Source organism: Diabrotica virgifera, chromosome 7 (genome assembly GCF_917563875.1).
Source record: "Diabrotica virgifera virgifera chromosome 7, PGI_DIABVI_V3a".
NCBI lineage: Eukaryota > Metazoa > Arthropoda > Insecta > Coleoptera > Chrysomelidae > Diabrotica > Diabrotica virgifera.
The window spans coordinates 100,006,599-100,023,367 of NC_065449.1; the positions used below are offsets into that span (position 1 = coordinate 100,006,599).

At 33.4% G+C, this 16,769-nt stretch overlaps 1 protein-coding gene across 2 annotated transcripts in view; it reads right to left on the reverse strand.

Annotated features, from left to right (window-relative positions):
- The window catches only part of LOC114340495 (vanin-like protein 3), a 132,642-nt gene extending 124,776 nt beyond the window's left edge, over positions 1 to 7,866 (reverse strand). The window contains exon 1 of one of the 2 annotated variants that reach the window (XM_050657296.1): positions 7,718 to 7,866. In XM_050657296.1, coding sequence (XP_050513253.1) covers positions 7,718 to 7,798 — 81 coding nt within the window. In that variant the 5' untranslated portion in view covers positions 7,799 to 7,866. The remainder of the gene's footprint in view (positions 1 to 7,717) is intronic. The other variant, XM_050657297.1, reaches the window with a different exon arrangement.
- Positions 7,867 to 16,769: the final 8,903 nt, after the last annotated feature.

Sequence of the window (16,769 nt, forward strand, 5' to 3'; positions counted from 1 at the left end):
GTGATTAAACGAAACTCGGGACAATGCGCTTAGAACAAACAAAGTGAATGGGCGTACCATTATCGTTGTTCGCGGAAGGTTCGATCATTAGCCTATGCTAAATAAAACTCAAGTGAAATCGATAATAGGTCATTATCGTTGTTCGCGGAAGGTTCGATCATTAGCTTATGCTAAATAAGACTCAGTTGAAGTAGATAATAGATCATTAAATTTTGTAAATAGTAGAAAGTAATTTTAGAATGGGAATTAACTATTTTTCTTTTGAAATCCATTAAGCATATTTAGAAAGATTAAAAATTGGTTTTGAGGAATACTGCGAATGAGAGTTGGTGGTGGAAGTTTGATTTGTGAATCTGGAAGGGATATTTAGAAAGTAGGGGAATGAATGACAAATAGAGATCAGAATGTTTTGAGCTGTCGAGAAGTGAAGTCCAGTAGTAGACGGTAGTGTACGGAGAGTGAGAAAGCCGGTGTAGTTCCGTGAGTGTGGAGTATCTATCGTGGAACGAGAGGTAGGCCAGGTTGAGAGTAAAAGAACCTCCTTGAGCCAAGAGTTCCCGGTAGCTGATTGCAGTTTCGAAAAAGGTAGAACACAGCATCACGACAGAAGCAGGAAACGAGAGCTATACTAGCTAGTTTCAAAGGAGAACATTACTGGAAGCCAGGACGAGGTTTTGATCGCAGCCAAGGATAGCAGGAAACGGGTCTTGTGTGAAGACATTCTCAGTTCACCAGAAAAAGGTCAGTCACCAGAAAAAGGTCAGTCTCATTTGTTTGGACATGAATGTATGGGTTTTTCGTATTAAATACCACATTTAAAATTGAAGAAACATAATCAATAATATCAGAAAAGCTTCATCAAACTTAAATAGAATTGTTGCTAATAAATCATAATAGTTAAATGTTAATAAAAACTTTCAATTGGAAACCAAAAGGAAATAAGATTCCCATGTGTAAATGTTATGTTTAAGAATAATAAGATATAGCAAATATTAAGCAGTGATTGCCATTTAAATAAAATAAACAATATTTTGATTACAATTGTAACCCATATGTGTGTATTATTTTACTCTTTTCTTTCCTATCCCGATTAGGAACCATTGAGAAATACTTAGAAGCCACGTAAGTAAGTAATTAATTTTATATAAAAGCCCTGAGATTGAAAACATATTGATATGTGATCTGGTAAATTAATTAGATTATTATTAATGCATTGATTAAATGAAATGACGTATAAGAATATTATCTCATATCAATAATCAAGATCACATCAATATATATATATATATATATATATATATATATATATATATATATATATATATATATATATGACTAATAGCACGATAACTTTTGAACGAAAAGTCAGATTTCAGCCAAATTTGGCATCAAGGTTCTTTTTTTGATAAAAAAGATCAAGGTCTTGAACCAGAAGAATCGGTTTACCAGAAGTTGTGTTTTTACTAATTTTTTATGTAAAAATATGTCGTTTTTTTTCAATTCTTCCACCCTGTATATATCATTTTTCAAAAAGGTAATAACGCCATTGAAAAGAGTGTAAAAATATTTTTTACGAAATATTACGAACTTATTAGTTCTGTTAATTGCCATTTAATAAACGCATAACGTATGTTCACATGTGCCTATGGGCGGCAGATTCATTTTGAATGCCCGCCACTTTTGTAAAAGACAAAATCTGAGATGGCCTCATATTTAAATTTGAATCTTTGTATGTGTAGTATGTGTGGTCCAAATTATAAACTTCTACCATTAAATGCACAATAATTCTTACCTGCATGTGAAGATACGTTATGCATTTATTAAATGGTAATTAATATAACTAAACAGCTCAAAATATTTCCTAAAAAATATTTTTACGCTCTTTTCAACGCCGGTATTACCTTTTTGAAAAATTACCAAAGAACGGCAGTTCTCGTCAGTGGCGCACAACCCCAACAACAATACCCCTACAAGCGACACTATATATACACTAAATTTTCGATTTTGTAAATCTGACTGAATTGAAAATTGGACCAAATCCCATCTTAAAGTTTAGGAAAAGACTCACCCATCCATATATCAACTTTCCATTTTGGTCCAAGGGTGTGGATTTTACGGCCCTTCCCATTTAGGGTCTGTTTTTCGTTCTCGTCCGCAGAACTCCCAAAAATTTCAATAGAAATTTAAGTCCGACCTTTACGGCTTGTGATAATACTGATCCTTACCTTTCCAACGGATGTCTAATTTTGAAAATCGGTTATACCATTCAAAAGTTACCGAGCTCAGAAGTATGACTCAATTTTTATTTAAAAAGGGTAAAATGTTTGTGGTGGATATGTTTGTATGTATGTATGTATGTATGTATGTATGTATGTATGTGTGTGGAAAAGTTACACCGATCTGAATGTTTTTTCTGTGTTTCAAGAGGGTGTGAGGGTCGATACAGAACAGGTGTAATTTTTGACTTCTGACTACCCGTAAGCCAGCTAGAGGGCTAGGGAGATACAAAATAGCATATTTTTTGGGCGTATATATCTTAGGTTCAAGAAGAGACAGAAAACTGCAAATACATCAAATCAATAGGGTTGAGCTAAACTTTCAAATGGTGCCTAAGCTATTAAGATGAGACATATACACTGCTCACCATAGCAGAAAAACTGAAAAATTAAACTTTGAAAATTTTGGTTTTTCGACAATTACTCAAAATTTCAACCTACGAATTGCTCCAATAGCTGAGCGTTTGTAGGACGTCTCTAGTCGCGTCTAACGGTATATCTCATATCTGGTAAAATTCGAATTTTTAAGTTATAGGCTTCATAAGTATGATCAAATCTATTTCTTATGGAAAAAACGGATTTTCAAGCTCAATAATTCCTGTAATACGTTCAGTTATCATATTTGATCTTGGATGCATCAGATACTACTTGTCAATACGTTTCAAACTCATGTTTATTGATCAAAATTAGTGAAGCCGTTCAGAAGTTATATAGCTCCAAAAGTATAATTAGTCCAGGAATTGAAACTTTTCACTTCGCAATTTTTACAGAATGGATTGATTTGCTTGAAAATTTGACAATAAGTAGTGGATAGTCCAAGGATCAAAATCTATATGATGCCGAAAGACGCTTTTACCATGAGGTGGTTGCCACTCATCTCGGGGGTGGGAATTTTTTATTATATTTTGACCGCAAATGTTGGTAAAAGCATTAATTGTAAGCAAAAAATGTTTTATACATTTTTTTGATAAAATTAATAGATTTCGATTTATTGGTTATCGAAAGTGTTAGTTTTATATCGAAAAAATCAATGTTATTAATCATTTTTCTGCTAATAACTCAAAAAGTTTTTGTTTTATCAAAACAACTTTACTTAACGAATATATACCTTTTAAAAAAGAAACAAAGTGTTTTTTTCAATTTTCTTTAAGACCAATAGTAATCGAGCTGTACTTTATTATATGTTAGCTTTTCTTCGTCAAATACTAAATATTATAGTTTCAAAGTCAAAAGACGGAAAAACTATGCATTTTTTGAGGATAACTTATGGAAACTAATTTTAAATGTTTAAAAAGATTTATTTTCAAAAATAAAAAATAAAGTGATAGGGGAACACCATTGCAGGTTAGAAAAATCAGGATAGGGTCGTGGAATCTTGGTAGTCTTACAGATAAGAGTTAGTGGATGCGCTCAAACGAAGAATAGTTCAAATTGCTTGTATTCAAGAAACTAGGTGGAAAGGACAAAGGGCGAAAGAACTAGGTGAAGGTTACAAATTGTAGTATGCAGGGAGTAGTAACACTATAAATAGTGTTGGTATAATTGCTGATAGTGAAATGAAAGATAACGTAGTGGAAGTTGTAAGAACGAGTGATAGAATGATGTCAGTGAAATTTGTAATTGATAAAGAGCTATTTAATGTTGTGTGTGTATGCTCCTCAAACAGGTCTGGGTGAAAATGAAAGAAGAGCTTTCTATGACCAATTAGGAAACGTCCTGAGTGATATTCCGTCAGAGGAGAAAGTTATAATAGGAGGTGATTTCAATGCACATGCGGGCCAAGCCAAGGCAGGATACGAAGCAATACATGGGGGATTAAGCTTTGGAACTACAAATGAAGCTGGAGGTGATATGCTTGAATTAGCAACAGCACTAGATATGGCGATTGTTAACACATTCTTTAAAAAGAGAGAAATTCATCTTATTACGTACAAAAGTGGACAACATCAATCCCAAATAGACTATTTCATAATAAGGAAAGAAGACATACGTGAATGCAAGGACTGCAAGGTAATAGTTAGTGAGACAGTAAGCCAACAACATAAGCTGCTTGTTCTGGATATTGAAGTAAAAAGGGAAGCTAAACCAAAATATCGGAGAGGACCACAAAAAGTCAAGTGGTGGATGCTAAAAGATGAGAAGGAAGGCCTATTCAGGGAAAGAATGGCGCCCTAAAAATGGCCAGTAGTATAAAAGAGACTGCTATTGAAATACTTGGGAAAACGTCAGGAAAAAAGTTTGAGGGTAAAGAGACTTGGTGGTGGTCAAACGAAGTACAAGGGAAAATAAAAGAGAAGGGAAAATTATATAAAAAGTGGCAAGAAACCAGATCCGACACAGATCTTCAAAACTATATGGTGGCGAAAAAGGAAGCTAAAGTAACAGTAGCAAAAGCCAAAGCAGAAGCATATTCAAACCTATACGATCAACTTGATACCAGAGAAGGCGAAACGAAGATATATAAAATAGCCAAACAGAGAGCAAAGAAAGCAAAATATTTTAATCAGATTAGATGTATCCGAGATGAAAATAATAAAACACTAGTTCACGAAAAGGATGTCAAAAAGAGATGGAGGAAGTACTTTGACAGCTTATTAAATGAAGAATTTGACAGACAGCCTGTAGAGTCAACGGAGACAGTAGCAGCAATGGTCACCAAAATAACAAACGAGGAAGTGGCTCAAGCGCTTCAAAAAATAAAGAAAGGAAAAGCGGTAGGACCAGATGATATTCCTGGGGAAGTATTGGGAGAGACAGGAACAAGGTGGCTAGCAGGTTTATTTAATAGAATTATGGAAGTTGGACAAATGCCAGACGAATGGAGAAGCAGTATACTAGTACCTGTATACAAAAACAAGGGAAATATTAGTATATTAGTACCTGTCTACCAAAACAAGGGAGACATACAACAATGTACAAACTACAGGGCTATAAAACTGCTTAGCCACACCATGAAAATATGGGAAAGAGTAATTGATAGACGGATACGTGAAGAGACCGAATTATGCAGGGCAGATCAACAACCGATGCAATTTTAATTATAAGGCAGTTGATGGAAAAATACAGGAGTAAAGAAACAAACGCTCATATGGTATTCATTGATCTTGAGAAAGCATTGATAGAGTTCCTCGAGAGATTCTGTAGTGGGCACTCAATAAGAAAGGAGTCCCTGGCGAATATGTAAAGATTGTGAGAGTTATGTATGAGGGAGTAACGACTAGTGTTAGGACAGGTGTGGGAGAGACTGATAAATTTCATGTGAAAGTAGGATTGCACTAAGGCTCGGTGCTTAGTCCGTATTCATTCTCATTAGTTTTGGACCAGATAACAGCGAAACTTCAGGGTAACATTCCATGGTGCTTAATGTATGCTGATGATGTCGTGTTAGTAGGAAATAGTGAAAGAGACTTAGAACAAAAACTGGAACAGTGGAGACAAGCTCCGGAGGAAAAAGGTTTAAAACTTTACTGATAAGAACCTGGTAGGACAAAGATAGAATATTTGCAATGTTCATTTAAAGATGGAGTTACTACAAATAAAATGGTATCTTTGGATGGTGAGCTGATTGTAAAAAGCAATTATTTTAAGTACCTGGGATCGGTATTGCATTACAGAGTAATGCAGAAATAGATGGAGATGCATGCAGTAGAATTAGGGCTGGATGGATGAAGTGGAAGGAAGTGAGTGATGTGCTGTGTGAGATTAAAATTCCAATGAAGTTAAAGGGAAAATTCTATAAAACAGCCATAAGACCGGCTATGATGCACGGAACTGAATGTTGGGCAGTGAAAAAGAAAGAGGAACAACGAATGCATGTGGCGGAAATGAGAATGCTTAGATGGATGAGTGGAGTGACAAAAAAGGATAAAATTAAAAATGAGAATATTAGGGGAAGTGTAGGTGTGGCACCAATTGATGCCAAAATGAGAGAGCATAGGTTGAGATGGTTTGATCATGTTCAACGTCGAGACGCTAATGACCCAATACGAAGAAATGCTGAAGTGCAGATTCCTGGAAGGAGTAGGAGAGGAAGACCAAAGAAGACGTGGGGGGAGACGATTAGGCAGGACATGTTGGTAAAGGGGATTAATATTGATATGACCCAAGATAGAATTGTATGGAGGAATGCAATTAGGGAAGCCGACCCCGCATAGGGATAAGGCAAAGAAAATGATTATGTGAGTATGGAGTAGGTCGGAAAACATTAGATGACCACGCAAGGTTGTATATCATAGAATCCAAAACATTACAAATTTTATTTTTATACTTTTTTACCTACATGCAGAAAAATATTGAATTGATTTAATTATGAAATATCTGATGAGGTTACTAAATAATAATTATCTAAGTGAAATAAGGCCACACAGTGATGATCGGCAACATTAATCACGGATAGGTGCATTAAGAAGAAGTAGCAGGGAAAAGATCAGAAAGCCTACAAATTGAAATTAGAACAATAAATCAACTGAAACCTTCAAATAATTTAGGAGATAAAATAATATCAAAAGCAAGAAGTAACGAAGAACTAAATTCCACTAGATAGTTACAGAGACTACTTGTGAAGTAAAAAAATAACAAAAGAAAATAACAAAAAGAATATATAAAACAATAATAGAAAATATTTGGCCGTTCGGCGCCGAGAAATAAATCAAAAAAACAAAAAAATTAAGGCCATGGAAATGAACTATTGGGGACGATGTTGCCGACTCGCTGGATTTAATAGGGTAAGGAACCGTAAGGAACGAATGTATTCGGAGAAAAATGAAAATTGCTCTTGACATAATATAGACAATTGAAGCCAAAAGGCTAAATTGGTATGGACAGACCAGAAGCGAATGCCTGAGAATAGATGGTTAACAACGATCGAAAAATGAAACTAGAAGGAAACGAGGTAGACTAAGACGGTCCTGGAGAGAAGATGTCGAGGATGCAATGACCGAAAGATATTTGCAGACTCAGCAAAATTGCTTCAACAGAAACGCTGGAAATTATGATGGGAGAAACGGCGATAATATTTAACATAACATAAACGGTGGTAAACGGCGGAATGGGACGTTTCGATGCCGCCGGTTCATCGCCGGCCGTTTCAATGCCGCCGGTTCATCGCCAGTCCATTTCATCGCCGTCATATCTCGCATTTCCTAGAATTCCTAATTAATACTAAAAATAACTAATAATTGTAATTGTCGAAAATTCGGAAATATATCAGATAGCGATTAATTGACTGGCGATGAATCGGCCGGCATCGGCATCGAACTGGCGGCATCGAAACGGCGGCGATGAAACGTCCTAGACCCGGTAAACGGAGAGATAACATTTGTATTTGTAGTACCTAATTTAAATAATAATCGTTTAATAATCAATAGGTATGTAAACAAATTGTGATGAGTGTGATCATAAAAAGTATGGTTCCATGTACTTACAAAAAATTTTAAACTTACTGTTATGGTAGGGATAATCAAAATATTGAACCATGCCCAAATTTGAAACGTCTTCAAATTCATTTTAGTTATCACTATCATGTACAATGCATAAACTTTTATATCTAAATTTAAAAATCTTTAACTCATACTGATTATAAAAGAGTTTTAATTACCTACCTATACATTGAATTATATAAAGGTCAAAAAGGTAATCAGAACCGGCTTAGCCCTAGATCATAAATAGAGTAGAATTCTGTAGAAATTTTGCATCTAGTCAAGTGATTATAAATTACAAATATGTATTTGTATTTATTATTGATGTATCTCAAGATTATTATAAACTTTAACAACTTCTTATATTATATGCAAACGATGTCTGGTACATTTTTTTCCAATCGTCCAAAAGTTGTTTTCCCTTTAGTAAGAAGTTTTCGAAATAATAATAATTAACATATATTGAGTTCTTGTGTTAAACAGAGTATCACTTATTCAGTAGTGCTTTAGTATCCGCGAATTCAATTATTTGTGGTATGCCACAAGCAAACGGTTCCCGTGAGGTGGGAAAATTAGAAATAAAATTAAAGAAAGTTAAACAAGGATTCTTGAAAATACATGTAAATAAGACACCTGAAGTACAGTCTCAGTCACTGAATAGTTTAAACGATAACGGTTTTTGCTCAATATCTCCGCCATTTTTAACTTTTTGACAAAAAATATAGAAACTGAAATTATTGAAAATGTAATTTTCTATAATTTAATTTATTATAATTTTTTTCGTGCGGTTCATATTTTCCGAGTTATGGGGAAAAACCGTGACAGTTAAAGCATAATTATTGATTTATTGAATTATCTCGTTTATTATTACCTCTTCAACAAATTTTAACCCATACAAAAATGAAGAGAATTAAATTTTGTACAATTTTGATCTCCCTCATTTTTTTGATAAAATCAATATTTAAGGTAGTACGTATACGGTAAAGACGCGAGCGTAAGACCCGATTGATTTTAAAGCAATTGTTTTTGTTCAACATCTTCCCCATTTTCAACTTTTCGACAAAAAGTGTAAGGACTGAAATTGTTGCAATTACGATTTACTACAATTTTTCGAGAGAACCAGTGGCGGGTCTAAGAGGGGGGAATGGGAAAATTCCCCCCAACGGGATACAAAATAAAAAAAAAAGATATTGAAATATTAAAATATATTAGCTGGCATGAAACTTAATTATCGACAGACAAATTCAACCAATAAAACCCGCTAGTTAATAAAATTAAGTGAACTTAATGCATATAAGTTATTATTTATGTCTTTTATGTACTTAGTTCGGTTGGTGTTTCATGGGAAGTTTCAAAAATTGTATAAAATATAATTCTCTTTATTTTTGTTTATGTACAATTATGTCGTAAAATTAATAATAAATGAGACAGTTCAATAATTATGCTTCCCCTTCGCTTCCACTATTTTCCTCCTTAACTCGGAGAATATTGATCGCATAAAAAAATTAAGGAAAAGAAATTGTAGGAAATTGCGTTTCCAACAATTTTTGTTCCTACCGTTTTTGTCGAAAAGTTGAAAATGGCAGAGATAGTAAGCAACAGCGGTTCTCCTTTAAAATCAATATGGCGGCTAATGCAACCGCGGAATTCAGTCGAGATTTTAAATTTACACTACTATTGATCTCCCCTAAAGGACAGAATTATAAAATTTGGGGCAGCTCAGAAAAAAGATTCAATTTAGTAATTATGCTCCCCCCACCACTTTTTACTATTTTCCCACTTAACTCGGAAAATATCAACCGCATGAAAAAAAATTGTTAAAAAGAAATTGTAGGAAATCATATTTGGAACAATTTAAGTTGAAAATGGTGTAGAAATTGAACAAAAACAATTGCTACAAAATCAATCAGGTCTTACGCTCGCGCCATTATCGCATACATACTACCTTAAATAGCAAAAAAATGAAAAAAACTAAAATTGTGTAGAATTCAATTCTCTCTATTTTTGTATAGGAACATTTTTGTCGTAAAACTAACAATAAACGAGATAATTCAATAATTATGCTCTATTTATATATAACTGTCACTATTTGCCGCTATAACTCGGAAAATATCGATGGCACGAAAAAATTGTATACCCTATTCCACGAACATACGCCTGTTTTGGATTACTTCGACAACGAATATTTTACTGTGCAAAATAAGAAGAACGAAAGTAAATTGCAAATTAAATTGTTGTTTATTGGAATAATTATTAGCGCCATTTACTTTCGTATTTCTTATGTTGCACAGTAAAATATTCGTTGTCGAAGTAATCCAAAACAGGCGTATGTTCGTGGAATGGCCCATACAAATAAAAATAATAGAAATCAACAATTTTGGTTGTTATACTTTTTGTCGAAAAGTTGAAAATGGCGGAGATATTGAGCAAAAACGGTTCTCGTTTAAAATCAAGATGGCGGCTAACGCAATGGCGGAATTCAGTCGAGATTTTAAATTTACACTACTATTGACCCTCCCCCTAAAGATTAAAAAAATAAAATTTGGGGCAGCTCCTAATGCAAGGTTAGGCCTGTTATTCGTCTAACCCGACTGGACTAAAAAAGCTATTTAACACGTCCAAAATGCATATATGCATTTGAATGACGTGCAAAACAAAGAGCATTGCTAAACTCAATAATTTTAACTCAATTTTATTCAAAAAAACTTCTTTCTATAATTTCCATTGGGTTATACTTTTTAAAATAGATTTATTTTATTTTACGTCAACTTGACGTAAAAGATGTGTTAAACGAGGTAAAATTCCAAAAAATTGGTCACTGGATATTAAACGGTGTAAACTACTCAATGGGCTCAGCTGTACATATGAAAGTCAAAGAGAAATTAGAAAATAATCAATCAATGAATTTTTTTTTTTTTTTTGGGAAAGGTCATATGGGAGAAGGTCTTTAGGACGGCCTAGAAAAAGTTGGAAAGGTGCAGTCAGAGAAGATCTAGAGAAAATGGCAATGAAACAATGGGAAATAGTAGCACAGGACCGACAAACATGGATTGCAATAAATAGTAAACGCGACAAAGACTCACACAAAGTTGTAACGCCATTGATGATGATGATGATGAAATCAATGAAAATACGCCGTTGAACCAACGGTCGGCAACTATAAAATATGCCTGGCACAATTTCAATAATAAATTTTTTCCATCTTTGCCCTGAAATATCTATATTCAGAGCTTGATAAAATTACTTACCTTTCTATCTTTTAAGTTAAGTTCATCGTTTTCAAATCCTCCTATGCATAGGTATTTCGATTTTGTTGAATTAATATTACTACCCATCGCTCGTATTTTTGTATTAATCGCATTGTTATCTACTGCAGATCTTCCTGGGCTTTTGCAAAGACTACTTGATCATCCTAGAAATGAAGCGTGTATAAGATTGTTTTGCTGTTTAATGATATACGTATTCCAGAACATGATCTTCTCTATTTCTTCAGTACCTCCTCATTCATGTAGATTTTGAAGAGTGTTCTAAATAGACTGCAGCCTTGCCTTAGTCCCTTATTTACCATAAAATTCTCTGAGATGGTTGTTAATCTTTATTGTATCTGTTGGAGATATTCAGGTCTGAACACTTATAGTTATTTTACGTAGTGACTTTTAAACCTTGATGTATGTATATTTTCGCTCTTAGACTTCCTACGAATCTCCAAGCCTTAGAGGTTTTGCTTCCACTTACACATGATTTATCTGTTTCTCTTGTTCGAGAGTATCACTTTATAATATGTTAGGTAGACGACCAAGAAGAAGACCACATATGAGATGGGTAGATGACATCAAAAAAATAGCCGGAACAAATTGAAAGTATGCCGATTCAAGATCCGATGGAAGGAGTTGGGAGAGGTCTATGCCCAAAAATGGACAATAGAAGCCTAAGAAGATGAATATGCTCTTATTTGTTTGTCGGTAGGTTCGCTCTTCTTTTCCCAAGCAGGGCCGTAACTACCATTGGAGCAACCGGGGCAGTGCCCCGAGGCCCCCGACCAAGGGGGCCCCGTGCATAGATTTTAACGAGGAAAATAAAAATATGTATTTTAAAAGCCGATCACAAGGAAATATTTTCAAATGACCAATTGTGAAAAAGACCGCAAAATAGTTTTAATTTTTCACTAGGGAAATTAGTCTTTTAGACTTAATGCAATTGGAACAGAACAGGGCCCCTGAGGCCTGAGCTAAGCTGGGGCCCCTGAGACCTTAACATAAAAATTTAAATTATTACTCAAAAAAATTAGTTATTGCGGCGTAATAAAACCGAAAATGCCAATGCAAGAGGGGGGCCCGGGCTAAGCTGGGGCCCCCGAGACCTTTCGTAAACATATAAATAATTGTGACTGAGGAAATTTGTTATTTTGGCGAAATGAAAACTAAAATGCAACCGGAATAGGGACCCCAGATCCCAGCTACTTTGTCTTAATCAATTTACCCCAGACCACATCTTGGTACGTGAAAGGAACCACATATTGAAAATAAAGGTGAATATACCTACATAAGATAAAATGAGCACATTAGGATCAGTCCCACTAGTACACTGACCAGATTCACTGAGTGTGCTTGGCTCACACTGCAGTAGCTTGAGAGTGTGCTCACTACGAAGACCAAAGGATGGTATCCTAGCCTAGAGCATAGTATCCTACTCTTCATATTCGTGAATTCTGGCATTCAAAATAATGCATTTATTTTACATAGGATCGATAATATAGTTTCGATCGCCAGGTAAAATAAATACATTATTTTAAATGCAAGAATTCACGATTATGAAGAGTACGATACCATGCTCTAGGCTAGGATACCATCCTTTGGTCTCCGTAGTGAACGCTCCCTAAGGCACGTTAAGGTGCTTTTAAATCAAAGTGAACACGAACGAAGGAACGAATTCGTAGGTGTTCGCTTGGTTATTCGTCAGTACAAAGTAAGACCATTTACATTGTAACGAACGAACGCATTCGTTGATAATCCGTCCGCAATGTCAGATACAGATGAAGCTGTAATCATTAGCGCTGCTAATTTTATAGTTATTGCAGAACATGCTGAAAAAAAAAAGAAAGAATAGAGTGTGGTGTTCATATAGGAGAGAAAATGCGCTTTCAAGGGGTTAAATGTCAAAGATTTTTCCGGACACCCCTTGCGCTGGGGGTACATTCCTCAGACCTCCCGGTAGGGGGCCCCCAGTCCACATTTGCCCCGAGGCCCCCAACATCGTAGTTACGGCCCTGTTCCCAAGGCTTGATATAGCTCCCTTTAGCGATTATAATATGTGGGTATAAAGCCCATTTGTGTCGTGATTTACATACGCACAATTAACTCTCCGGTCTAGTCTTAGTTCAAGCTGTGGGTGAAAAATAGGTCGATTTCAGGATATAATTCAGGAATTTTTGGAACCTATCAGGTGTTGTAAAGGACGATGCCAGGAATAACTTATACTAAAATGTAACCAAAAATTTTGTGCGGTTTTTTATTTATGACGATTTTCATTTGTTAAATTTACAATTTTTAAAGATTTTTAATTTTGCAGCTTAGGATATTCATTTTAGAGAAAAAGTTTTAAATAGAAAATTGTAGTATATTAAAAAACCTACAATTTGAGCTATTGCAAGTTTAATTTCGTTAATACGTTATTGCAAAACAGCCTGCGAAAGGTCCAAAATGGCCGTTTTTTGCAATTGCGTTATTTATTGTAAAAATCACTTTTATGTATTTTTTTAAGGTTTTATAATTAAGATCTTTCAATACTAAACACAAAAAAATTCTTTCTAGTGCCCGATTTGTGAACTTGTTGCTTAGATATTATAATTTGTTTATCCCAAGAGGTCAAATGTCCAAGGCTATAACTTTTTGAAAAAAATTCGTACAGAGGTAATCTAAGATCCACTCTCCTTCTAAAGACTTATATTTTCATATTCTGATGTAAATAAATGCGTATTTTTCAACCTCTTATTTCTGGTTTGAAAATAAGGGGGCAAATTTCGTTATAAACATTTAGAACTAAAGCCGCCCCTGTACATCCTATGAGTTTCTAACTTGCAGATTATTGTTGCTGAAGCCAAAATAAAGATTCAAAACCAAATAAAAAATATTCTGCGACCAACTGAAGCCGAGATAATTGTTTTTGTTTTCTTAAATCGTAGTGACTTTATTTATAACAATTAAGAAATTATTTCACAGTCATTGACTAAAGAAAGACTGATATTATCTTAAAATAAAAATTATTTTGACCGAAAGTTACATTTAATTAATGAAAATGATTTTTAAAGTGTAGTGGAGATTTATTTTTCGTTTCGACTCTGATTTATTGTGTCGGTTTCCCTTAGCAATGGCTAGCAACTTATAATACATTGAATCACGGCTTTCGCTTTAAATTTTAAAACACCGCTTGGATTGACATGAAATTTGGCAAACACATAGATAACATGTTAAAGAATAAAAATGATATTGGGCCTCTGTGTGCTTTTGTCCTAGGGGTGAATTTCACCCCTTATAAGGGGTGAAAAAATATATGTTCAAAATAAGTTTGGAAATTGATAAAACGTCTAATTCTAAGCACCTTTTGTTCTATAGCATTTTTTCACCAAGTTAATACCTTTCGAGTTATTTTCGAATAAATACCTTCATTTTTTAACAACAAAAAAGACACGTTTTTAGGCGGTTTTTGACAAATAACTCAAAAAGTAAGTATTTTCTTAAAAAAAAGAGTTTAACAAAAATATAGCAAATTAAAAATTAAAAAAAAATGGTGCACGCGTGAAATCTCTAGACCCTAAACTTAGACTAAACAAAGTTCTAGCTAATGAAAAAGAGGTTCATATCCGTCAAATTTCAAAGTGAATTATTTCAACGTGAAATAACCGAAAAAGCATGCACTTTTTGGAGAAAAATCATTACAACTTTTTTAAAGTGTTTAAAAAAATATGTATATCTCTTTTAAAAACAAGTTTATAGCATCAAAAGTAAGCAAGTTACGCTGAAAATAAAGTTGATCTCTTTTTTTTTGGTCAAAAAACTCGGGAAAGTCACCCCTTAATTAGCATCAAAAATGAAATTAATCAATTTTACTTCAATGTTGTTTTACTCGTGTATGTGTCGTTTATGTCTGTAAGTTTCATCGGTTCAAAGTGCTTATTTTTGAAGGGGTAGTAGTTAAAAGGACTTGAACTAGTCAATAATCACGAGTGTATGCAAATTTAGAACAGCCATATCTTAATAAATTTTTGCCTTCCAAAAAAAAGCAAAAAATCCAAAATATTCATAACAGCAAAAACTAATTTTTTTTACTCTTTGTGATTTTTGGTCACATTAATAAATTTTAAGTTATTTAGAAAAAAAATTTTTTGTTTAAATTCAAAATTAAAACAGATTTGCTTTAAAACCATTTTTTTTAAATAAGCCCTTTGAACCGATGATACTTACAGATCATATAAATTAATAATACATGAGCAAAGTAACTTGTGAAGCGGTAATGAGTAATTTGATTTAAGATGCTAATTGGGGGTTGACTTTCGAGTTTTTTGACCAAAAAAAAAAGAGATCAACTTTATTTTCAGAGTAACTTGCTTACTTTTGATGCTATAAACATTTTTTAAAAACAGATATATGTACATATTTTTTTAAATACTTTAAAAAATGATTTTTCTCCAAAAATTGCATGATTTTTTGATTATTTCACGTTGAAATAATTCACTTTGAAATTTGACGGATATGAACCTATTTTTCATTAGCTAGAACTTTGTTTATACTGGGTCTAGAGATTTCATGCATACATCATTTTTTCAATTTTTAATTTTCTATATTTTTGTTAAAACCCATTTTTTCAATAAAATACTTATTTTTTGAGTTACTTCTCAAAAACCGCCTAAAAAGGTGTTTTTTTTGTTGTTGAAAAATTAAGATATTTACTCGAAAATAACTCGAAAGGTATTAACTTGGTGAAAAAATGCTATAGAACGAAAAGTGCTTAGAATTAGAAGTTTTATCCATTTCCGAACTTATTTTGAACATATATTTTTTCACCATTCATAAAGGGTGACACACCCCCAGGACAAAAGCACACAGAGGCCCAATATAATTTTTATTCTTTAACATGTTATCTATGTGTTTGCCAAATTTCATGTCAATCCAAGCGGTGCTTTAAAATTTAAAGCAAAAACTGTGATACAATGTATTATAAGTTGCTAGCCGTTGCTAAGGGCAACCGACACAATAAATCATAGTCGTAACGAAAAATAAATCTCCATTACACTTTAAAAATCATTTTCAATAATTAAATGTAATTTTCGGTTAAAATAATTTTTATTTTAAGATAATATAAGTCTTTCTTTAGTCAATGACTGTGAAATAATTTCTTAATTGTTATAAATAAAGTCACTACGATTTAAGAAAACAAAAACAATTATCTCGGCTTCAGTTGGTCGTAGAAAATTTTTATTTAGTTTTGAATCTTTATTTTGTCTTCAGCAACAATAACCTGCAAGTTAAAAACTCATAGGATGTAGAGGGGCGGCTTCAGTTCTAAATGTTTATAACTAAATTTGCCCCCTTATTTTCAAACCCGAAATAATAGGTTGAAAAATGTTATACGCATTTATTTATATCGGAATATGAAAACATAAGTCTTTAGAAGGAGAGTGGATCTTGGATTAACTCTGTACGATTTTTTTTCAAAAAGCTATAGCCTTGGACATTTGACCTCTTGGGATAAACAAATTATAATATCTGAACAACAAGTTCACCAATCGGCACTACAAATTTTTTTTATGTTTAGTAGTGAAAGATCTTCATTTTAAAGCCTTAAAAAATACATAAAAGTTATTTTTACAATAAATAAGGCAATTGCAAAAAACCGCCATTTTGGACCTTTCGCAGGCTGTTTTGCAATATCGTATTAACGAAATTAAACTTGCCATAGCTCAAATTGTAGGTTTTTTAATTTACTACAATTTTCTATTTCAAAGTTTTTGTCTGAAATGAATATCCTAAGCTGCAAAATTAAAAATCTTGAAAAATTGTAAATTTAACAAATGAAAATC